We start from the raw sequence: 25,169 nt of genomic DNA, 5'->3' as shown, positions 1-25,169 counted from the left end.
TGGCTGAATTCCACTGTATTTTAGAGCACTGGAGTATTTTAGAGTATAAAAGCAGAACATATGCAGACTTTCCACTTTCCATAACACATCTCTTTATTGTAGGATTGCTCCAGAATTATGGAGCTTGACATTTTTGTATCAGACTTGACAAAGCTTAAATATATCACTCAACCCTTTGAAAGAATGTGTTTCTGTGTTCCTGCCATGTCACCTCTCCAGCTGAGGGCTTGGTTTTATATTTAGACTCTAAACCTAATTATTTATCCTTCAGGGAAGATATGCTGAAGTTGACTTTGATCTGGCACATCCCACCAGGATTGTCAAACCTTGGTTACAACCAGTGGGAACTTCTAAGCTCTAAAGGAATCTCTGTCTCTAGTTCAGTGATGTCCCAAATGATGTAACTTTTATAAATATAATTTTAGATGTGGACTTGGTTTAAGTTCTGCTTGTTCCACTTCCTCCTGTGATAGTTACACAGAAAATGTCCACTAGACTTGGTCTGTGATCTGAATATAGACTGATTGGCAATAATCTTTCCCTTAACATCAATTAAAATAGATGATTTTTTTTTTAAAAAAGAGAATTTTTTCCCATTTTTCTTCATGAGAAAATTCCATCCAAGCTTCAGATTTTCTCTCAAGTTTCAGCTGTGAAGTCTGTGCAGCTGAACGACGGCTACGCTGACAGAAAATTAAACACGTGAGAAAGCACGAGCTTTTCATACCCAGCAGGTTACAAACAGTTAAACTGGGCCGACTGTAAAATTCTCAATTAGTAAATGGGCTGGGAGAGGCACTAAAATTAAGCTTGCTGAATGTCTTGCACTAGTGTGACACAATTTGCAGATGCTCGTGGCCTTGTGCCAACGCAAAGCAAACACATGTGTAACACTTCTACCTATAAATGACAGTTCAGGCCCTTGTGCCACTGTGAGGAAATGCTGCTTTGTAACACTCCTACCTACACATGACAGCTCCTTGGCAAGTCCCATGAACGTCAACTATTCTGTAATTAAAGGGAGAATGAAAAAGGTTTGTCTTTCCGTGCAAATTAGCCCCAAATCTGAGGGCTGGAACTCCCTCCAGCAAGGGAAGCAGAGCAAAAATACAGCCTTAAGGGGGCTGTGCTCTTATGGGAAAACACTTCTAAAAACCAACTAACCAATCAAAAAAAAAAAGACCAAAAAACCTTCAGAGGTCTGTGTGATAGACAAATACTACTAATATTGTTTTGTGATTGGTTGGTAAGATTTTAATTGCTGCTGCAACTTTTTGGAGCCATCCCTCAGTATTTTTTCCTGTCTTACCCATACAAGTGCCTTGGTTGAGGCAACCGTTGCTGGAGTTAATGGAATAAAAGTTGTATGTGATTCCATTAAACACTCACTTCTAAAAACCTCAGGTAAAAGTGACAGACCTCAACAGAACAAGGAAAAAAGAACTTGCAAATACGAGCAGATTCATGATCTGGGAAGTTGCCTTCTGGATGGTTGTTTCCCCAATTTAATTGGGGAAAATTAATTGTTTCCTGCACTTAATATTTTTAAATTGTAACCTTTTATGAAAGAAAGGAGTTCTTTTTGTAAGGGACCTGCAGTTTCTGGCTGTTTCCACTTAGGAAGAATATAAACTATGTGTGAGAATGAAATGAAGGGCAAGTAAGAAAGGAATATTAAATGTGTGCCTTTCTTGGAAAATCTGAAACCGTGTTCTTTTGCAGGGGTTACCTATTGATGACATAAACAACATCTGAGAACCAGGTATAAACAGATTAGGATAAAGAATGACTTGTTTACTTTGTGTACAGTTAGATATACTCATCCTCTACCTAATTAAGCAACACAGTAGTGAAGGCTTTAAGCATATATTCAATTTTAAGGAATAAATGAATATTTTGTGTTACTATTTCTGTGCTTCCAAAGCAAAAAAAGTAGCTTCATTGTCCCAAGGATCTGATTTTGTTTTCACAAAATAAAACATGGAAAGAAATGCACATAAAATACATATTCATCACTGCTTTAACTAAACCCACCCTTAACTCTGTAGTGTAAGATCTTTCAGGTGGTAGAAGATTGTGGATATCTCTTTGTCTGTGTGTTCATCACATGACACAACAAGACCTCAGAACCTGGCCAAGACCCTATTGCTTATAGAACCTTAAGTTTCCCATATTTTCATTTTCTGTAGCTTAAATGTGTGCATATTAAATAGGTGTGCATATTTAGTTTGCATTTAAATAAATTTTCTCATTTTATCAGAGTATACAAAATGCCAGGTTTCAATTTGCAGAATTTTTTACCTTATTTATTTAAAGCTGCAAGGTCTTTCAAAAGAGGTGAGAGACTCATATTGCTGTCAATTAATGTTGACATGCAGAAATTTGTAATTTGTTATTGGCAAAAACACCATCATTGCTAAAAAATATCAGCATAACTAGGGAAACTTTAATATTGTGTTAAATATTCTTTTGTATAAATTGCTTTTAATTAAGGTATTCCACAATTCTAGGAAAGATTTGAATGGGCCATATTTATGAATGGCTTCAAATTTCAGGTAATAATTGCTAACCTGTTTCACAAGCTACCATTTGACAGGCAGATTTCCTTTCAAGCCTGCACTAACCTTTGAATCAAACATTAATTTGCAAAAAAATACTAGAAAAAAAAATATGTTTTTTAAAACCTTCCAAAATGTTGTTGCAAACCCGCAGAAGAAATCCCACAGAGTGGTGAGGTGCCACAATAACTATATCAACTGTATTGCTTTTTAATATAAAGAACTGCATAAATGCTCTGTTAAATTAGACTTACATATTCTTATCAACAGAGCATCATGTGAGTCCTATTTTTTTTTATTGATTGATGTCAGAACCTCTCTATTTTGGGCGCCCAAAATGATACCTGAAATATCACAATTACTGTAACGTACTGAGCACCAGTTCTCTGAAAACAAACCTTCCTGACAGTCAGTACCTCATATGGGGCCCTTTCAAGTATTAGGTCCTTTTTAATTTGCTGTACTCAAGGTTTTCCCTTGATACTCCCCATAGTCTGTCTGCATGTATTCTTAAGATTCCTGAGAGAGGGAAAGGCTTCAAAATCAGAGGGATAATTATTGCCTTCTACCCCATATGAAGAAGGCAATGTTTTAGGGTTGAAGTAATTCTGAGCAGCTCAAAGGAAAGAAGCCAGTCCTGCCTGACCACACACATTTTAAGCACGGGGCTTAAGAGCAGATCTAGGTGTGCATTTTGCAACTGAAATTTCCTCAGAAAATGCCAATTCGCAAAAAACATACCCCATTTCTATGAAATTTGGATTAGGAAAGGTGTTCCGGGTTCTTGACAATAAGCAATCCTCTGGAAAGTACCCAATTTCGAATTAAAGATCATAGGGGTTTTGTATTTGCTAAGTTTTTGGCTTTTTTTCCACTGTCAGTCATAGGTTTGTGTCTCTGTATGAATAAATCAGGATTTTCCCTGTTATAATTCAAAGCACACGCTGGATTAATACTGAACAGGCATTCTACTGTGGTAATAAAATACTAACAGTCCAGAAAAACCACTTTAAAGGCCCAATCTGCAATTTCCCTCATGAATGGAGATACTTATCTCTGGGAAGCCTAACAAATCAATCATCTGGTTTTTATTTTAGTGAATGAACGTGGCTATGACCACAACTGAGCTCTGCAGACCTGTTTTTTATTTCCCCAAATGAAAAGTGACAAAGACTGTAGCAGCTCATGCTTTCTCCTATTAATTAACTTCAGCCCTTAACCTAAGTCAGGCCTTTCTCAAGACGGAAAACTATTCAATCCTTAGTTGCTTTGCTGCAATGGGGTGTAGAGAGGGAAGATAAATCATCTATTTTCATTTTATTACACCCATCCTTTCCGACTGCTGCCTCCAGCATGTTATTGTAACACTCAGCACAGCAGAATGAGCTGCTCTCTGCTTCCTGCTCCAATGTTGAAATGCTATTACAGGCAATCATTTCCTGGATGAAAGACTCGATATTTTGGTGTTTTCTGCCCTGCTCAGCGTGGAAATGAGGGCACCTGGGGTTGCCAGAAGCAGTTCCAGTGCCTGTGGCACAGCAGGGCCCTGCCTTGACTTCTCCTGATGCTGCTGCTGCCCTCAAACACTTGGGGCTGTTGGAGGAAAAATTATCAGGCCAAACTTCCCAAGAAAAAAAAAAAAACAGGAAAATGTACCAAAAATCTCCAAGAAGCAATTTCCAAAGTGTGAACCTCAATGGTTTTTTTGGGTTCCTAGCAAAAGGAAAATTTCCCCTTTAAGTCCAACAAAATTTCTACTGCAGGTCTGAATGCCTGATGTGCAAATACTGAGGAGGTTTGTGCTCAAATAGAATGGAGAGGTCAAGCTTCCTTTTTTTCTGCAGGAGTTCTGGAATTTTATGCCCTTCTCTTGTCTGCCTTCCCTCTCTGTGTTGGGCAGATGAGACTGGCTTCTTGTCTCTTTGGGCAACTTTTCACTAAAACCTGCCTGAGGAATACACCACATTATTTTCTGAAGCGTGTGACAAGCTTGTAAACTGAGTCCTATAAATTTAAATATTTTCTTAATGCTGGTTACACCATGATAAAAAACAGCTACTTACAGTCCTGACCGAATAAAAATCTGAAAACAGAGTTACATCTTTAAGAGTTTTACTGAGCAACTGGGATTCTCCTGTTAGTGAAGCAGCCCTTTCTTATTTTCTGCTTCAAAGCTTTCTTCATTCACTTCAGTATCTCTTAGATGCAGATGTTCTGCATCTAAAAGCAAGTCGTGTCAGGAATTCAGTGTTTAGATACCTGCTTCTTCTAAGAAATTTGTTACCTGGTTTATTTTGTTTTTTCAGCACTGTCCTTTAACTTGTCTAGCTCCCTCTGCCTTAATGCTTCACTGCCAGTGAATTTAGAGATAACAAATCTACTCTTTCACCATTCGTGTAAAGTTTAATCCCTCAGCCTGGAATCATAAACTAGATTCCTTATTTCCTTTTTCTTTCCTGTACATCTTTCCTGGACATGAGTGACCTCTGTTACACTCAGTCTTCCAGATGGAATTATCTTTTATCTGACAATCTGTATTGCTTAATATATGTGCAGAATCATTTAAAGTACATACCACACAAGCAGTAGAAAATATATCCAGTGAAACTGAGAAAAAATGCCACAGAAGCCTCATACAAAATCAGAATCTTCCTGCACTGTCTCATATGTCCTATACTCTAGAAGATAAAAGGTGTGCACAGCTAATAAAAATATCAATGATTAGCAGTCAGAAAAAACCCAAACCAAAAAAACAGTCCTTATGTCCTGGCAGTAGAGACAATTTTTCTGATTTTTGTCGCAGAACAGAAGAGACTTTTTTTTTTCAGACTGTTAATGCAGAACAGATTTTCAGCGGGAATTTCTCTTGTCATTCATGTTAACAGGACTCAGATCTCATTCACCTCATCTCCCTCCAGGATATAAATAAAAAAAATATTAAAAAATAAATTAAAAAAAATTAAAAAAATTAAAAAAATAAATTAAAACCTACTGGAAATTCCTGTTTTAACAGCAAGCTAACAACACTTGCAACGACTCAGAGAGACCATCTGCTGTACACAAAGTAATCATGTCAGGGGTTTTTCTCGGGGAGGTGTGAACTGCTCAAATTAACGGGACAAAAGGGGAAGGGGCAGAGTAGCTGAGTCTCAAGTGACTGCTACGTTAAGTTGGCATCTCTGTAGGTCTGATGCATTAAGAATACACACTCACGCCCAGCCGCAGCAGCAGAGGTGCTGGTAGGAGAGGAAAGAGCATTGGATAACGATACGTGACTAGGGCTAGAAATATTGGTTACATCCTGGGTCTGGCTTGTGACGGAGGACTGTCTCCTTAGAGCCCCCTGAAAGGAAGTGCCACTCTTGAAAGTATTGACTACTTCGATCTGTAACGGAGGAAAGAACGAGACAAGTTGCTTAAAGTATGGATACAGATGCATAACTGACAGGAATAATAATGAGAAACAGTAAATCACACACTTTTATTACTTCAGTTGGAATAAATACTTTTAAGCGTCCCTTTTAGTGTTTCGTTTTAGATTCAAATTTTCTGTCTGGATAAAATGAAGCAGCTCCACGGGAGGCAGTGGAGCTGCATCAGTTTAAACAGCTAGAAGATTTGAAGTGACAATCCTAAAAATTTAAACCTTTTTGTTTATATGTAAATAAAATAAACTGGAATACTTGATATAGCTAATCTCCACTGTTTTTCCTGCTGGAATGCTTGATGTAACTGATCTCTGCTTTTTTTCCTGCTGGAATGCTTGATATAACTAATCTCCAATTTTTTTCCTACTGAGAATAAAATTAGGCTGTTGTTACCCTCCAGGTGTTCTTCCCGAGGGAGGAAAATTCAGTTACTCCATTGGAATTTTTTGGGGGGAGATAGGGATGATACCCAACCAAACCAGGAAAACTTTAATATCAAAATATGACTCCATTTTGTCTACAAAACCAAGGCTGTTCAGCACACTAGTTTGGTAAAATAAGCGTTCCAAGGTTTTATCTGACTTTTTCTGTCATGAAAGTTTGTATAAGTTTAGCAGAATGATAATAAATGTTGGGTTTTTTTATAACTAGAGATTTAAAAACATTAATATTTTATCTTTATACTGAGCACTTAAAATCACACAGAAAACTACGTAGAACTGGGTCTACTATTGAAGCAAACAACATTACAAATTCCTACTTGTTATTTTCATGTCTGTTGTATTCACTGTTTGATATATCCATCCTGAATACCTTCCTGAGTGCTTTTATTCATCACCACAGAAGATGAGTTAAAACCAGAGCCGAGTATTTCAAGGCATTCTTCGTCACCAGTATAATCTAATAAAAAGCAGGCTTTGTGTACAAATGTAAAACCAGGGATTGGCAGGAGATTCTACCGAGGAATAAATATATCCTAAAAATCCCTACATGTGGAAATGTCCCCTCTGTTCCATTAGTACAGCCACGACATGACAAACAGCAGTAATATCCATCAGAGGGATTCAACCAACTACTTATTTCAAGTAACCCACTGTTACCAGATCCTGCATCCCAGATTTCTGAAGATACACAGCCTAGAAAGTAGCTGGGAGAAAGTAAAGTGGTGGTATATTTATCTATTAAAACAACACAAATCTAAATTTTAGCCCTCCTAAATTTTCCAAATGGAAAGCACTGTAACAAATTGGCTGTTATTTTCTGCTGTCAATTTTAGGATTAAACCAGTTGGTATGGCTGCTTTTTTACTAGTAAGGATGTTTCTCTTCTCATAATCTGATCTTTGGACCTCATTGTTTAATTTCCTGGGTGTTTTTATGGGAACAATCATACCACAGGCAGCTGTAAAAGGGATCAGAGGTTACTGCTGTAAAATGGTCACACTGAACTTTTCCTACACGATTTTTTCACTGCCCCTCTGTTTGAGCCCAGTTTACCACACCCATTTCAATGTGCACACTCAAGAGTTGTACAGCATTAAGCAGTCACCACAACACTTGGAGTGGTTCTGGCAGCAGAGTTACATGTCCAATAAAAAACTCACAGTAAAAAAAAAAAAAAAAAAGTACAATATGAGGTGAGTTAGCATATGGAATAGGGGTACAAGGGAATCATTAACTAAGGTTCACACTGGCATCTAGATAAAAACCCCATATGGCTCAAACCATTGATTATATGGCATGTTAAATACTCACCTGAAATGCTCAGTGTACAAAAGTGTAATTAAATACAGATCTTGGGTTTTCATGACCTACCACAGGTGACAGAGCACTCTTCAAAAGAGACCATTCAAAAAAGATCTTAAAGACTCCCACTGAGAGCATGAAGTGTGTGGAAGACACAGATGATAAATCCTGAGCCAAAGGGCAGTTCTAGATGTACAAATGCCTTCCTAAGAGACTGAAAGGCCTCAGACTAGAGTGAAAAGATAAGGGAAGATCTGCATTTAATAGTTTCTTCAGAGAACAAGAATTACAGGCATGTAATTTAGTTGTTCTCCTGAAGAAAGTAACTACAGTTCTTCGTGAATATAATTCACAGTGGGAGGATGACAACCTTTCCAGAATCTTAAAAGCTGAACATTCAAGGGCTTTATTCTGCATGAAGCCAAGAAAGAGGAGAAGAACTTGGCCCAAAAGTTTCTCTTCTCAAACAAGAAAATAACAAAGAAGAAAGAGTTCATGGAAATGAATGGTGCATTTTAAATTAAGATGCAACTGTTTAATTACAAAGGAATGTGCTTATTTAGAGTAATTCAAGTTGCTAAAAAGAAGAAAGTAAATGATAAGTCACACATCACGAAAAGTTTAAAAAGTTTCCAACACACTGTGGGATGCAGTAGTATTTTGATTATAGGCCTTTAGGTGGAGAAAAAAAAAGTCCTGTCCTACTTTTGAAGCTTATTTGTAAAGTTGGAATTTTTCACACCCATGCCATTTTTCTGTACGTTCTATGCTCTAGAAGCTCCACATATTTTAGGTGTGCATGGCTAATAAAAATATCAGTGATTAGCAGTTAAAAAAAATAGAACGATCTCACACTAGACGGAATAATCCTGGCAGAACAAGCCTTTTTTTTCTGTTTTTTAATGCAGAACTCATTTTGACAAAGCATTTCTGTTGTCACTAATGTTAATAGGACCCAGGTCTCATTCGCCTCATCTCCAGCCAGGACATTAATTTTTAGAAAATCAAACCAGAAACCTTTCAGCATGAAATAAAACAACTTCCATTCCACATCCATGTGGCTACTGCGATGTTTTCTATATTAAAAGCTATAAAATGAGGTGCTAGCTTTTTATCTAACTTCAGAACCACTTGCCAGGAGTGACTTTCGTTGCCAGAGGGTTTGCATTAGCACAAGAGAAAAGTTTTAATATGGAAAGGAAGGGGGAAAAATGCAGTACAGCACTTCTATGTATTTTTTAGCATCTGAAGAGGAAAGATCTTTGTTTAAGGAGCTGTTAACATGTCACCTGCATATTTTTCAGTTTTCCTTTTTATTCTCAAAACGTTTCTAGACACTTATTTCCCACTTGATGCAGATAAAACAAACTGAATTACAGGATGAATGAAGCAGAGGAGGAAAAATCAGATTGGTGTCATAAAAATCTGACATTTAACTTGAAAAGTTTTCTAATCTCCACGCTCCAGAAAATTTCCATTCTCAAATGTGAGGTGACAAGAGAAAATTGTCAGTGTACAATTAAAAAAGGTGCAATGGTTTTTGGATGTTACTCAGATTATGCAGTTTTGCCTCAAGTGAACCTGGTGAACTTTCCAAGGGCTCAGTCTTGTCTCTTCCTTCAGAATGAAGAGTTTGTGAGAACTGCAACAAAGACTTGGGACACAAAGTTGCTGAAAAGTAGCAAAGATTGAAAAGTCCAGTCTTTTATGGAACTTCAGACCGCCTCTATATCTCCCTCAAACTTGCATAACTCAGATGAGCCATTTGTGAAACTTCACATGTCAGTGGTCTTCTGAGAGAACTATCTAGTAAGGAAACACTCTTCCATTCAGAGGAGAACACACATCCATCCAGGGAATCCCTCTAGTATAGTTATAACACAACAAAATATCTGAAGGACCAAAAGTAGACAAAAAAGAAAATCAGAAGTCAATAGCCAGTCCCTGACTTGGTTCTGTGCAGTTTTCATACACATTTCTTTAAAGTAAATTGGTGCATGTCTTCAGAGAAATAGGTCTGACATTTCAGTGTGAAGAATCACAGTGGAAATCCCTTCTCTAGGTTTGGACCCTCTGTTTTGAGAGAAGATGTAAAACAGAAATGTCTTTAAGACTGCAAAGTTTTGTCCATTGGGATGAGTTTTCATTGGAGACCTGAAAACAAACTCCAGCACTGCTGTAGATTCTTTATAACTGCTTTAGGAGTGAAGGCTTTTGTTGGGTGCTGTGGCTTAATGTCCAATAATGACTTAATAGAGAAATAAGCAAAAAATAATCTAATTTACAGCACAAGATGGTGGAAACTGGTCTTATTAGGATTTGAATGATCAAACTAGTTGTGAGTCTAGAGTTTACTCCTGGTCTTACTGTCATCCTCATATAGATACAAAGTGAGGGGATGCTCTACCTTCTTCTTCCGCATCTCCAGCAGTGTATTAGGCATCAGAGGATTCCTGCAAATCCTCCAGCTCCCCAAGGATGCTACAGACATCCTCATCTTCTTCCATCAACTCTTCTTTAGCTGGCTTCCTGAGAAACGTAGTACAAGTGTATGAATTCATTGGGATGGGCCACAACACACAGCACACGAGGATGTGCTCAACTCGAGGTCCATCCAACAGTGGGTCTAATTTGACCTGCATGGAAGTTCATCACTCGCCAGTGGACACCTTGGGACTATTTTTGAATCTGTTGTCCCATCTCCTTTTTCTTTTTTTCGTTATCGTTCCACAAATGTGAAATGGATGTAAAAATCAGTCATTGAGTAAACAAAATGAGACAAAAATATAAAAAAATCACAGAGGCTTCTTGGCAGAGAAGCAAGAAATCCTACTGAAGGTACTTCTACGACTAAGAGCAGAAAGGAAACTAAGAAGATGGATGTTAGCAAAGGAATATAATTATTGTTCATTGTGTTTTAAATAGTATAAAAGAAAAATTTATCCGTGAATTAAGTGGACAAAGATTTGCAGAACTAAAAGCAACCTCTCAGACTAGAAAAAGAACTGAAAGGATGTAATTTGGTTTTTTGTGCTTGTTTACACTCACCACAACCAGAAAGACATCCTGACAGAAATGCCAACAGACAACACTGCTCCTAGAGCCACCAGGAAGAAAAGAATGCACATTTAGAGATCACCTTTTCATAAGGATCACCATTACCTGGACACCTGTTTGTAACCTCCACACTGGGACAATTTGAATTTTCTCTGATGATGAGTGCTCCTGACTGAAGGAGTCGAGACACACAACCCCCAAAGCTGAAGATCCGTATTTAATCACCTACCACAGAACCTTGGGAAATTCCCAAACCCTTAATCTCTCTACCACCAGTTTCCACCCTCTTTTATGCTCTGTGGATGCACCAAAGACACCCAACTGCCCTAATGTTTTCCATATTTTTTTCTGAAATACATGGTTGCATCTTTTTCCCAAAACAAAAAAAAGGGTGTCAATTTGTAGAGGGGAAAAAAACCAGAATGTTCTGTTTATCTTGGATGACAACAAACCCCCAAATCTTCTGAGATGAAAATGCTGTTTAGAAGATTCTCTAAAGCAAAAAAAAAAAATCTTAATCCTTCACCTCTTTTTTTCCTAAGCCTCACGTAAAACACTCACAGCTGATATCTGCTCTCTTCTGCAAGCCAGCAGAAATACTTGATTTTAAAAAGATCAAGCAGAGCACACCTGAGTGCAATAAAACACTATTTCACTGCAGTGGAAAAGGCAAAATAACTCAAATAATTTTTGAGCACTCCAGGACAAATTTTCCTAGCTAAGGTAATCAGCACTATATTTAGCACCATGATTCAGTGCAAAGTGGATTTTTGTACTTAGCAAAAGTTGAGGATAGATATTTCTAAGAAATCATCTGTAGCAGCCAACACATACACCTCAATATTTAATGGATTCTTAGGCCCTTCCTACTAAAAACAAAATCCGAACCCACATTTTTCACTACCTAACAAGAAAGAAAAGCAATTCCTTTTAATCATGATATATGTGTGGTGGTGCCAGAACAGAATAGATTTATTTTTTTTTAATCAAATGGTACTTCAGACTTCAGACTCAACAATTTAAATTACTCTGTTATTGCAGAAATGGCAGCAACAATATATTTTTGACCAAATGTGTTTTAGAAAGCCTTCATAACATTATCCCAGCTGATGTTTTCCAGCACTATTTTATGTCTTGTCATCACTGCAGTAGAATATGAACAGTATCCCCAAAACACATATTCCTACTTTTGCATGTTATCATTTTACAATCTTGTCAATTTACCTTTCCTGCTGTACAAACACTCCTCTGTTCAGTTCACCTGTTTTATTTTCTGCGTGTTCCTCCTTTGGGAACAGCCAAGCAAGTTCACAAGGACCATCCTTCGTGCACACAAACACCCTGGGGGTTTTTCTTTCCACATTAGCTTGCCTTCATCTCAGATTAAAGGTTTCTTTAGGTTTGTTTTTTGGGGTTTTTGTGACCATGTGGGCACTTCCTTTTAGCATACCTGGGTTTGGATTCTGTTGAGGCCTCTGAACCAGAGAATTTGTCCACGTCGAAGTTCTCTCTCCGCGTGATCGATCTCCTCAACATCCTCATTGAGCTCCTCCTCAGGGACCTCCTCCTTCTCAGTGAGCCTCCCTGCCTCCTTTAGAAATTTTAGCCTACTTGTTGGGATGGTTGCAATGACCTAAAATTATAAAAAAATACTGAAAACATAAGCCTCATTCGATAACAACAGTATAAGAATATGTTCATTAAAAAAGAGCGATGATATTTTAATAAGATCAATAATCTTCCAGGAACGTTGAGTCCTAATGGTACTTTACACTCATACAACTCCATTTTAGTCCAGAAATACTTAGTTGACTGTGCAAACAATTAGCCACATTAAACCACATTGGCAATACCCAGCTGTGGAGCAAGTTGGAGGTTGGGAAAATTGTCATTTTTTCTTAAAAAAAAAAGGAAAAGAAAAGTATTTTAATGTTATGGAAAAAAAGTTTGCAAGATTGATACTGCTGTAATTAGAGTTTGGGCATTTCTAGTGATTTATGCTAAAGGGAGCTGAAAATTCATTGCATCTCATGCCTGTGAATCTTCTCACACCACATTGGTTCATGGATTCAGCTTCCCTTTGTTTTAGCAAGTTGAAATGGGTTTCCTGGCATTTATCAAAATTGAGGTTTCTGGAAGGTATGGAACTGACTGTCTCCCTGCTGGACTTTTTACAGGGCTGTGTCTTACTCTGTGTCCTTATTACTAATAAATTCTGATTAGCTCAACCCCTCTTCTAATTCTGTTTGCCCACCCAAGTGGTCCTTGGAAGTAATTAATACAGGACATAGCTAATAATCTTAAAAAGTTGCAAATATTGTAGTTAGACATTGCAATAACACAATTATTTTAAATCCATTTCAGTGTTGCCCTCTTGGGCAGTCATTTTTCTCTTTGCGCTGATTTCTTTTGTTGGCTTGAATAACAAGTTGGCTCTTTAAACAAGACATTACCTGGAACATGCTGAACACTTAAAGTAAATCTCCTACAAAGTTAACTATCAGACCCACTTTGCAAAAAAGTGCTGCAATTTTCTTTTCTGTTTGTCTTCCTTTCAGCAGTTCAGAAATCACATCTCTGAAGCCCAGATACATGAAAGATGAAGAGAGAATCAAGACAGTTGCAGCAAAGTTGGTGAGGACAGTTTTGGAAAACTGGAATGGGTACAGTGAAGACATGTGAAAAGGTACCAAATATTTGCAGAGTGAAAATAAACCTTTGAGTTTGCTGAGGGTCTCCCTTGAACTTCATCATCCACGAGTCCACTTTTTAAATATTAATTTTAAAGACAGCAAAAGAAATGTAAAAAGAAAAAAAAAAAGAAAAAAAAAAAGAAACCAAACCAAAACCAGTTTCTGCACTACTATATGACCTTTTTGAAATGAATTTTGGGGGTTGAAAAACAAGATGCAAACTTGGAAAATTGATGAATGGATGTGACAGGAGCAAAGGCAGAAGAGGAGAAAGAAAAGAGAAGGTAAGTGCTGGTGATTTAAATACTTACTGAAAGGCCTTCAGCTCCCCAGCTTTGAAAACACTACAGAGAGAAGCCACTTGAGGCTCTTTGGGATCTGATGAAGCTGATGGTGATGAAGCACTTTGAAGCCAATACACACAGAAACAACTGTACTGGGTAGAGATTCTGTGCCCCAGAAAAGACCTCTCCTTCATGACCTCTCTCAACCAAGATAAGACAAGATAAAATTCTTCTCTAATTCTTTTCTTAGGGTGCTTACACGGCTGTTTGTTCATCTGTTTTCCCAGACCTGCCCAGTTCAGGAAATGGCAGACTCAACAGACAGGATGCAGATTAAGGAACTAAATATTATTCCCATAAAGAAATCATTGCAGCTTTAAAAAGTGATGAATAATTCTGGAAATGTAGCATGAAATATCGTGGAAAGTCTCGATTTTCAGAAGTGATGAGGGCTATCTGTTAGAAAACTGCCCCTCAAAGCATCTCAGACTGACTTCCTAAAAACTATACCCTTTAAATTGCTTTTAAAAGTGCCAACTTTGACATCGAAACTTGTGTTTTTCTTTTCTGGTCACTAAATACTGACCACAAAAGAAACACTTTTTTTTTTCTGTGTATTTGCTTTCTTTTCAGTGATAAAATCATTGAGATATTCCAATATTTGTGTTAATTTAATGGCTAATATCTTGCAATAAGGCTTGGAAATTAAATTGAAAACAAACGCTGATATTATTATTAGTTTTCAGTGGTTATGTAATAACCATGTATAACAAAATTTAGAAGCTAAAAAGTACATTGATCAAAGGCTGTGGGAAATTCTTCACAGCTGAATGGTCCAAAAAAAACAGCAAGGATTTTTTTCTCTCTCTCCCTGCTTTAATTCCCCTCTCCAAAAGTTGGAAGTTCGTATTTTCAAATCAGTTGAAAGAAAAAAGCAATCTTTCCTTTCCAAGATTATAATTTTAGATCTTCCTCCTGCTAGATCATAACTTAAATCCCATCTTCAGGTGATAATTGCAGTAGAACCCTCTAATTGTGATGGTTTTCAGCAACATTTGAATTAAAAGCTGTTCTGATTCTGAGATGATTTCTTTAAAAACATGAGACTGAACTGCCCAAAAAGTTGGGGTTTTTTTCCCATAAGAGAGTAAAAAATCAGTTTTGAAATCTATCATCACTTCATTGCAAGTCCATCAGAACCATATCAGTGTTCAGCTGCAGTTGGCAATTTCTTCCCTCTTCCTTCATGAAGACAAACTGTTGATCTACAAGTATCTTTACATCTGAGAGAAAAAAGTGTAACTTCACATTTTTCTTTGCTGCATCAGGTGGCATCAACTTAAATACGTTAATAATGCATTCAAAGATGAAAAAATATTAGTATTAACTTTGCAATATGTGTTTGTACTTAAAAGAACAACGTACTATTTTAACAGTAGTGATTGTGTTTGTATTATTACTCCCAGACAGATAATCCCAACTGATTTAATGACCTCATTGATGTTAGTTTTTATATCTATGTATAATTATGTATTAGCTAATGATGACACGGGATACAGGAGAAATTTCAAGTGACACATTAATTTAGCTGCATTTACTGCCAGATCTATCCTTGAAGTTCTCAGAGAGCTGTGTTTCAGTCTGTGCTACCCATGACAGTGTGAGACATCAAGGAAACCACAGAACAGGAGGATTATGAACAATATCAAGAGCTTTGAATCTGCACGTTCCTGAATGCTCACTTACCTGACCCCATACAAGTTCTCCTAATCCAATAAATACACACCACATCCACTGGTCAAGCTGCAGGGGAGAACAGCTAAATGGTTTTCCTCCAAACTGGACAATTACTATCTACAAAGAAAATCACAAAAGAGAGGAGGTAATTTTTTTTTTTTTTTTTGGGGGGGGGAACCAACCAAATAAGGAAAAAAAATAAAACCAAATGAACAAAAAAGAAGGTGCAGAATCTCAGTCACTATATAAAAAAAGAGCAAACCACATGAACTTATGCACTCTGAATTAAAGGTCAGAAAAAGCCATAACAGTTCAGACTAAGCTTTCTTTGCCTCATATCTATCTGACAATGGTCAGGAAGACCAAATCAGGACTGTCTCCCTGTACTCTCCCAGTTCCTGAGTGTTCTCAGCTGAGGATGTGTTGACCCTGATGTCATTTTGGAACGTCCATTGCAAAACAGATTTTTCCCTCTGATTAACATTTTATTGCACACTTAGAGATGTGCTATAATAGATAGACAGAGGGTGGCAAACCCACACAGCTTGGAGCAGGATAACCAACACATGGAGAAGCTGAACAGGTTTGTAATCCTCATCAGATTGAAAAGGTTTTACTAACTGAAAATCAGATATCCTTGATATTTCTTGTTAGTAGTGCCACTGCAAAACTTGGCATCACAAACCAGAGATTTATACTGCCAGAATTTTAGTTCATGGTATTAAACCCGTGGTTTTGAACTAAGGATCATCACTACCAAGTTCTACTGCCTGTCACTGGTGTCCTTTCTCCAATACTTATTTTTACTGAGTAGTTTCCATTTCCTGTTTCAAACCACTGTAGCCCAGGTTCAAACAGCTCCATCCTCCTCATTACTCCTTCCAGGAGAAAGGTCCCAATACTGAGTTTCCAGGATGCCATTGCAGAACTGAGCAACCATGTCAGGAGAGAAACAGCTCAACCCTAAGATTTCTAAAAGGTAATATCAAATATATCAAGCACAGGAAAGATGCCAGCAAATGGATGGACACAGGAGGAGGAATTGGAGTTCTTACATGAGAAAAATTACAACCTTTTGGGGAAAATGTATTACTGTAATTATGTTCATACTTGACTGGGACAGCAAACTCAGGGGATGAACAAGAAGAATTGCTGTTAAGAAGAAGGATTTCTGAGAATATTGAGGAGCATTTGGCAGTGGCATTTAACAGAAGAACAGTTCAGCTTGAGGTACTTGAAGGCAAATTTGTCTATTCATGTAGTAGTAAATAACTCTAAAACGCTTTGCTAGTATACTATAGAATAATTTCCTCTTTAAAAACAAGTTATAATATCAACAAATAAAGATGGCTCTTATTACTGGACATGCTAATATTAATTTAAGAATTAACCTGGTTATAATGATCAAAAGTTGTATTGGATTAATAGGGCAACATAACATTTTCTGTTATTAACACTTGTATCGATTGAGAAAATCTGTGAAAGCAGGTGGTTCACTATTAAATGTCCCTCCTACAGCACTTAGATTTAAAATAAAAAAAAAAAAAACAACAAACCACACACCGAAAAAGCTACAAATCATTACCTGGATAGCAAATGTACCCAGTACAATAGTGCAAAAAATAGGATTTCTGAAGATGCCATCAAAGACATTCCTTTCGCCGTGGATTTTCCGTGCATTGATTTCATTGAAAAGCTGCATCATGACAAAGGTGTTGAAGATGATGGTGTAATGCTCTGAAGGAGGAGAGTGAAGTGGTGCATTCCTCCCACTGTCAATCTTAAACATTTTCTCACCTGGGTATAAGACAAAAGCAAAAGTTTCCGCCAGAATAAATTAAACAGATTTGTATTTCCCTTGTTCACTTCAGTCGCCTTCCGTGCTCTGCTTTACCAGCTTCCCTCCTGCACCAGTGAGCAAAACACAGCTAAACTTTCTGAGCAAGAAGCTTCTCAAAATGATGACTCAGCTAATAACTCAGTACACCTATGAAAAGGTGTCAGTAGTACTTTTCCTCTAACCAGCAGTAATAGTTCTGAGCAGTTGGTTCCTTCTGATGCACTTAAAACCAGACAGTATTTCTGCCATCTTCTACAGTGATTCGAAGCAGCTGCTCTTCAGCAGGTTTTACCCATTTACTAATCCAGTGTGGCATAACTTTTTATAACAACCATTCAAGTATATCAGTGATAAATAGCACAGAGATTCATAGTTTTAAATAGATGTGGGTTTGAGCAGCATCAGGCATTGCTCTTTCTTTTGATAATTTCACTATCACTTCAAGATCTGATCAATAAATGATGAGCTACTGAAAAAATGAGGTAAGTTTGGGAAATATACCTGCACCCAAGGGACCTCTTTTCTTATAGAATCACAGAATGGTTTGGGTTGGAAGGGGCCTTTAAGGATCATCTAGTCCAGTCCCCTTGCAATGGGCAAGGACATCTTTCAGTAGATCATGTTGCTCAAAGCCCCATCCAACCTGGTCTTCAACATTTGCAGTGATGGAACATCCACAGTGTCTCTGGGCATTCAGTTCCTGTGCCTCACCACTGCCGTTGTAAAAAAATTTGTTTCCTTGTGTCCATTCAAACCTTTCCTCTTTCAGATTAAAACCAGAGCTGGACACAGTGCTCCAGGTGGGTTCTCACAAGGGGGGAGGAGAGGGAGAGAATCACCTCCCTCGACCTACTGGCCACTCTCCTTTTGATGCAGCCCAGGATAATACTGGTTTTCTGGGCTACAAGTGCACATTCTGTCTCATGTCCCATTTTCCATCCCCTTTCTAATACACAAAGTTCACAGATGACATCCAGCCATTGAGAGAGCCTAATGTAAGGATGGGCCATTCACATGGAAGTGTAAATAATGAGTGAAATAAGAGTACAGAAGATTATCACAATACCACTAGTTTTAATAACCAGTGTTTTGTTAATGAAAGCAAATTAAAGCTTGAACGTTTTTCTGCTCTCCCACTGGCATTATATTCAGAATTTCTGCAGAAAGGAGAAAGGTTTCCTCAGGGTTTCTCCCGGGGCTGTTAATTCCAACAGGGAGTGTTTTTCTGCCTTGGGATATTCGAGCAGTTCACGTTCAAATCACGGGGAATAATGAGGGTGTTTCCAAAGAGAGAATTTGCCTTATTGCCTTTTGACAGAAAGCAGACTGTGATATCACCAGCACGTCAGTAACACAGCATGAGACCACAACACAGACTGCGAGAGAGCAGAGGGTTTTAAGCAGACTATACATCTCCAGGGAGGGAACTAAGCACTGCAAACATTCTGCCTGCTACACATAAACAATAAAGGAAAAAATTAACGAAAGCAGACAGATATCTATCATAGATACACACATATATATACACACAAATGACATCTATTTGCTTTCATTCCATACACACACAAACACAAATATGTGAATATCTCTCCCTCAGTGAAGGCACCTGTCCTTAAGTCTCTGTTGTTGCACTGCATCACTCAATTGGCACAGAAGACCATGCTGCTATTGTGCAATGGCAGGGGTTAAATCCATAATTGGTTTTTATTTCCAAACCTGTTCCAAAAGGTGTTACAGCAAAGCTTTTACTTTACTGTGCCTTGTTGCTGAGGTTAAGTTTTTTTGTATACTACAGCCTGACAGGACTAGGCAGTGACTTCTGGATTTCTGATGTGCTTGATGCCTCCAAGACTTTACTGTATGTTCAAGCACAAGGTATTTCTGCCACATGATAAGAAAAAAGAGAAAAACTTGATGTACTAGTCTCTACAGAAACCTACTACAAAAAAATGAAGGATTATTTGATCAAAACAGAAATAATTCTCATTAATTTGGGGTTTAATTATCAAAGCACTGAGCTTAGAACATCGTGTCACTGCAAAGCTGAGCCTGTTGGAGTTTAGAAAGGAAAAGATTATTTCCTAGGCTTATCAGAAAATTGATTGGGCTGTGTCCTTCAAAGTGTGCATGAGTTTTCCAGAGACACTCAGGAAATTAGAATAGGATGAAAAAGCTGGATTTTCTTTGCATCTGGCTCAGTATAAAGTATTTTAAACCATAAAACTCATCAAAAAGCCATTATAACTTCCCATAAAGGTCACAGAAGTTCTCATTCCAAGATTCATATCACATGAATTACCAGGACTTTCTACACCTGCTTTAGAGAATCTGATATTATAATTGCCTAAGGCTTGCTAGACCTTCTCAAAATAGACTGTGAGTGTAACAGTATTACAGACCACCTCTCTTCAGAAACCTGGCAATTATTTTGGTTCAAGTAACTCCAGTGCAAACGGACCATCACCTCCTCTGAGCAGTCCAAATAAGCTGCCAAATGGTGATAAGCTGGAGCAAGACTTTCAAAATGGAGCTCAAAACCCTAAAAATCATAAATTCCCATTTGCAGCTTATCTGGAAGTCTGTGTATGCAGGAAAAAAGTACCCTGAGAGACAACACATGCAATTTAACAGCGATGACACAGCGACAAGGAGACAATACCCAACAGAAAAAATCATCAGTCCTTTGAGCAAGTTCACTTATTATTGTGGAGCAACAGAATCTATTATTAGTTCCTGCTATTCCCTGCAGCAAGAAACATTCTTCCTCCTTCCCTCCCCTTTCCAAAATGCAACCTATAAAAAGCATCCGTTGCTAGCAAGGCCTGAAGAAGAATCCAGTAATCTAATAAATAGATTTTTTTTGTCCCCTTTTAATATCCATTCTACAAATTAAATGTCAAAGCAGAGTGTTATTTGTATCACTTAATACTGATTATTTGCTTTCTATACTACTTAAGATCAACATTATTCTTGACTATGGCAGACATTTTGCTCCCGATTAGAGCTTCTCCAGCTCTTGGTAAAATGGATCTTGGTTTTTATTGTGGTTTCTTTTATGGTTTTGGTTTTTTTTTAATTTGTTGCTACATGCCTACTCCAGATAACAGGCCTCAAAATGAAAATTCAGTATAGAAGCAGGCCTGGATACTCCTATTAAAACGCAATTTTCCCCACTGTGTTTTGATATAAACTTTTGCCAAATCTGTGTTTTGTGAAGAGGCAAAAAAGCTCACCGAGGTAACCACACGTGGAAGGTGACTAAACCCATTCCATCTGTTGTGCTTCCAGCCCCATGAACAAACTGAACAACTAAGACAAACCTTAATAAATCCGCATCAAAGCGTTTTGACGCGTTAAGCTGCGCAACGGCTTCTAAACCAAGCAATGATTAAGTCCACGTCTAACAATCTTTTAAGTGTAACTATTTCTTACCGACAAAAAGCAGAGTGAAGATGAGGGTGAGCTGATAGACAGCGTGGCCCAGGATGTTCTTCATCATGGTGCGGGAGATGAGGGGCTTGTTCCTGCCGTACGGCTTCCGCAGCAGCAGCGCCTCCGTGGGGGGTTCCGTGGCCAGAGCAAGGGAGGCAAAGGTGTCCATGATTAGGTTGACCCACAACATCTGCACGGCTTTTAGAGGAGAGTCCTGTGGAGACAATTTTGGAAGTTACGTTATTTCCCAGGAAAATAATGGCTTTCAGGTCATAGAATCACAGAATCATAGAATCAGCTGGGTTGGAAGAGACCTCCGAGATCATCAAGTCCAACCCTTGATCCAACCCCGCTGCGATTGCCAGCCCATGGCACTGATGCCACATCCAGGCTCTTCTTAAAAACATCCAGGGACCCACTACTTCCCTGGGCAGCCCATTCCCATGTCTGACCACTCTCTCTGTAAAGAAATTCTTTCTCATATCTAACCTAAACCTCCCCTGGCACAACTTAAGACCACACCCTCCTGTCTTGCTGATGGTTGCCTGGGAAAAGAGACCAACCCCCAGCTGGCTACAACCTCCTGTCAGGGAGTTGTAGAGAGTGAGGAGGTCGTTTAACAGGCCGTCATTTCTTCTGGCAGAGCTGAGACAGGACACAGAAATACCCACAGAAATCTGAGCTGCTGTGACCTTTCTTATATTTCCTCTGCAAGACCAGAATCACAGGAAGCACAATGATCTGTGATCACTGATCTGTGATCAATGTGATCAATGATCTTCAAAGAGAAATGATTTCTCTGCAGTCATTTAAATCAGGAACATTTGCAATCACACAATTCTTACAGAGCATAACAGTGACACTTCATAATACTTATCACAGTACTCTCTGTTACCTCATGCTTAAAATTTCAGCTGAATTTAGGTAACTAAATAATTTAGGTAACTAGTTTCTTTCCTGAGAGAAAAATTATATTAAAACAGTTTAAAAAGTAATGTTTCCCTTTTTCACTATAATCTACCTACCTTTATTTTTTTTTCAGAAACAGCTTGAAATTATTAAAAATTTATAAAACAATTACAGAGATACCTTTATATATCGTATTTAAATAAGACCTTTAAAAAACAATAGTGACATTTTAAAAAAAAGCCTGATATTTTGATGTTAAAAATACTCTGAAACTTATTAAACTATATCAAATGTACAAGAGCAAGACAATCTTTTATTACAGCCACTATTATTTTACTGGAAACAGGATAGTATGTTTTGAACTATGGATATGGAATGAAAAAAGCCAAATATTGCTATTTGTGAGGATGCAGGATGTAGCTCCTGAAGCAGCTCGCCAGTCACTAGAAGGAGCTCTTTCCTCACACAAAATCTATGGTCATAGTACAGAGGACTTTAGGTTGTGTTTAAAAAACCCCAGAAGTAACTAAATAAAGCAAACACAGCTCTCAGCAAAGGCTGGACAACTATTATAAAGTTTGGATGTGTAGTTCATTGGGGCAGCTCCGAGGGGAGATTGATGCAGTTGCTTCAAGGACCCAGGAGAGAAAAAACAAAAGAGGTTCTTTTCTGTATCCAACGACCTCCTGTGCCTTCAGACCTCACAGAAAATGGGCAGCACTAGTAAGGTCTGCTTCCTGTATCAAATAGACCGTTTTTATCAGGAAAACAGAGTCTCAAAAGTAATAAGGTATGACAAATTTCATAATGAAATGGAGTTAATCTGCAGTTTGAAAGCTGGAAGAGAGCACTATTTTTGTGCACTACATTACCATGGTGCTGCAGCAGCAAAGCACAGAAATTTAGGGAACAGCATACAAAGCAAAGCAAAGCCAACAGAAACTTTTAGAACTCTGCCCTTTCCTTCAAAGGGTTAAAGATTCACTTTTAATGAAATGCTATCAAATAATATGGGTCAATACACACTCATTATCCCAAGCAGACGTGGAGAACAAGGGTAAGTGGTTTAATCTCTGGTGGATCTGGTTTATATTCAACTCCCCCTTGAGATGAAATATTATTTCTTCTTAAAACACGTTTTTAACAGAACATTTACACAAATTTTGATGCATTTCACTTATTTAAAGAAAAAAGATCCCTTTTGGCTTGTTCAAAGGGATGGAGAAAGGCAACCTACTGTTTCTAAGTCTTACAGGTTGGTTACATCATGGAAAGGAGGAAGATTAGCATTAATAGATTCTTGACCTGTTGGTTATGGGTTGCACTAACTGGGCTTATTTGGAGAGTTCAGCTCATTCACTGGATATGCAGCTGCATAAACAGGAAATGCTTTTGTCTTTAGAGGTGCTAAAAAAACTAAAAGTGGTCAGGACAAACTTCATTCCAAATCAAGACCTCATTTATTTTTATTAATATATACGGCTCCAAAAAAGAGAGAACTTGCAGTAAAAGTAATTTGCTGATAGAGCTCAGAGGCCCTGCACAGAACACAGTATATAGGGAAAAAGGAAAACATCTTGTCTGCTGAGCAATTTTTCCTTGTCATATTTTTTGCCTGTCTAGTTAATAAGTTTTCTTGAGAAACATTCTCTGAGTTGGGATGTTACGATAGCTCAATTTCCACTTCATGTGCTGACTTCCATGTCAATAAAACTGACTTTGTCTGCTATGCTTAATAAATAGAGTCAGATATTCAGGTGTCTGTCAGAGCCCGCCGTGCTCCCGGCACAACGGAAAAGCAGATTATTTCAGTCTCTAAATCACACAACTGTAATTGGCAGTCATCAGTTTTGGCAACAACGTGTTCTCACCATTTCACACTGCCAATCACCTTGGGTGGCTATGGTGCCTCTAATAATTATCTATTATTGGCAGTGCTGCACTGTTCAGTCAAGTGTGAGAGCTCATTCTAGGCTGAAGCCCAAACATTAAACACACATTAGTCTGGGCAGGCAGCGGAATGAAATTTCCACTGCAGCTCTATCTGATTTCTGATTAGTTGGTGGAAACTGAGGAAAATACATATCAGCTAAGGAGTTTGGACTTCCATTACAGATTTTAGTCACTGATGCAAGTGGGATGCAAATCAACGTTCTTTGTGCTGTGTTTTAGCCACCGACTGACTGGCTAACAGTTCTTAATTCCCTGTCTGCAGACTTTGGGGATGAAAGCTGTTCAAACTGCAAACCACCCAAAATCACCACTTATTCATCAAACTCCTTTCCACTTGACCTTGGAATAGGTTAGCACTGGCCTAGAGGTAAAAGGAAAATGTCCCTTAAATCAAGTGATGTTACACTTCATCTTGGAAACACTTAAAAGTAAAAATCGCCAAAGGCTGGAAATACACTACAAATCTTTTGTGACATGCAGAGCCTCACAAATTTTAGAGCTTGTTACTTTTGATTTAGATGACAAACTGTGAGGGAATAAAAAGGTATTTTCACCCTTACCTTTTTACTCCCACTTGTCACGGAACACATGCATAGATTCATAAAAATGAGCATTTCTGGTAGGTTAACTTTCTATATATTAATGCAAAAAAAATCAGCCCTCACTTCTGCTGCTGGATCACAGTGTCTACTAATTGTATGGAAGTGGCATCCTTAATTCTATTTCCACGCCTCTAAGCCTTGCCAAAACAAATCTAAACAGTGCAGACTTTGATTTTATATTACAGCTTTTTCAAATTTGTCCGTGCTATTATTTTAGGATTTGCCAAATATAGTTCTGCAGTAAAACATTATAACCACGTAAATTACTGCCTTATACACGTAAGTATAGATCATCCTCTTTTTTTTGAACAAGATCTGTAAAAACAATCAGTGATTCATGCAGTAGTTCAATGTTACAGTGCTTTTAATTAACATTTAATTTTCCAAACATAATGTCCTATAGAGTCACTGTTTTCAGTTCCTAATTTCTGCTAAAACATTAAGTCTTTCTCAAAGTACAAGAACAATAATTTGAATGTAAAATGTTAAAACACAGTCTTTGTCTTCCCTTTATTCAGTGCAACCTTTTGGAATAGTTACATTGCCTCAGCAGTTGGAGACACAGACAGAATCTGGCATGGAAATAAACACATTTGCTCTACAGTTCCAGTAAAAAACTGTTTCCATTTGACTGAACTGCATTTTAAAATCTTTATTTTGTTCATACCCAGATTGCTTTTAACAGCTCCAAACACAATGACCTGATGTTTTCTCGGTGCTGTGGGTATGTGGGGGACAGGAAGCAGGACGAGCCTTGTGGCTTTGTAAAGCACGTATAGAACTCTATATGACACCCAGAGATGTGGAACAATGACTCACTGGAAGTGCAAAACTCACAATGATCGTAGGCAGAGCTCCAAAGAACCACATTCACTGAACCAATCAAGGGCTCTGCGAAACCCTTATTCAGAGAGTGAAGTCAGAATGCAAG

General features: G+C 38.0%; 1 protein-coding gene across 7 annotated transcripts in view; it reads right to left on the bottom strand.

Moving 5' to 3' along the window:
• ATP2B2 (ATPase plasma membrane Ca2+ transporting 2) overlaps positions 1 to 25,169 on the bottom strand; it is a 360,194-nt gene that overhangs the window by 8,741 nt on the left and 326,284 nt on the right. For all 7 annotated transcript variants that reach the window (XM_018084874.1, XM_029964651.1, XM_018084876.2 and 4 more), the window contains 5 exons: positions 20,775 to 20,988; positions 17,088 to 17,299; positions 15,512 to 15,619; positions 12,239 to 12,421; positions 5,857 to 5,943 (listed from right to left, as the gene is read on the bottom strand). In XM_018084874.1, the coding sequence (XP_017940363.1) occupies positions 5,857 to 5,943; positions 12,239 to 12,421; positions 15,512 to 15,619; positions 17,088 to 17,299; positions 20,775 to 20,988 (804 nt within the window). The remainder of the gene's footprint in view (positions 1 to 5,856; positions 5,944 to 12,238; positions 12,422 to 15,511; positions 15,620 to 17,087; positions 17,300 to 20,774; positions 20,989 to 25,169) is intronic.

The sequence above is a fragment of the Manacus vitellinus genome, unplaced genomic scaffold (assembly GCF_001715985.3).
Source record: "Manacus vitellinus isolate BGI_N305 unplaced genomic scaffold, ASM171598v3 scaffold_77_pilon, whole genome shotgun sequence".
Classification (NCBI taxonomy): domain Eukaryota; kingdom Metazoa; phylum Chordata; class Aves; order Passeriformes; family Pipridae; genus Manacus; species Manacus vitellinus.
Note: the sequence above shows the minus strand (reverse complement) of the source record. Positions and strands in the feature narration are given on the sequence as shown.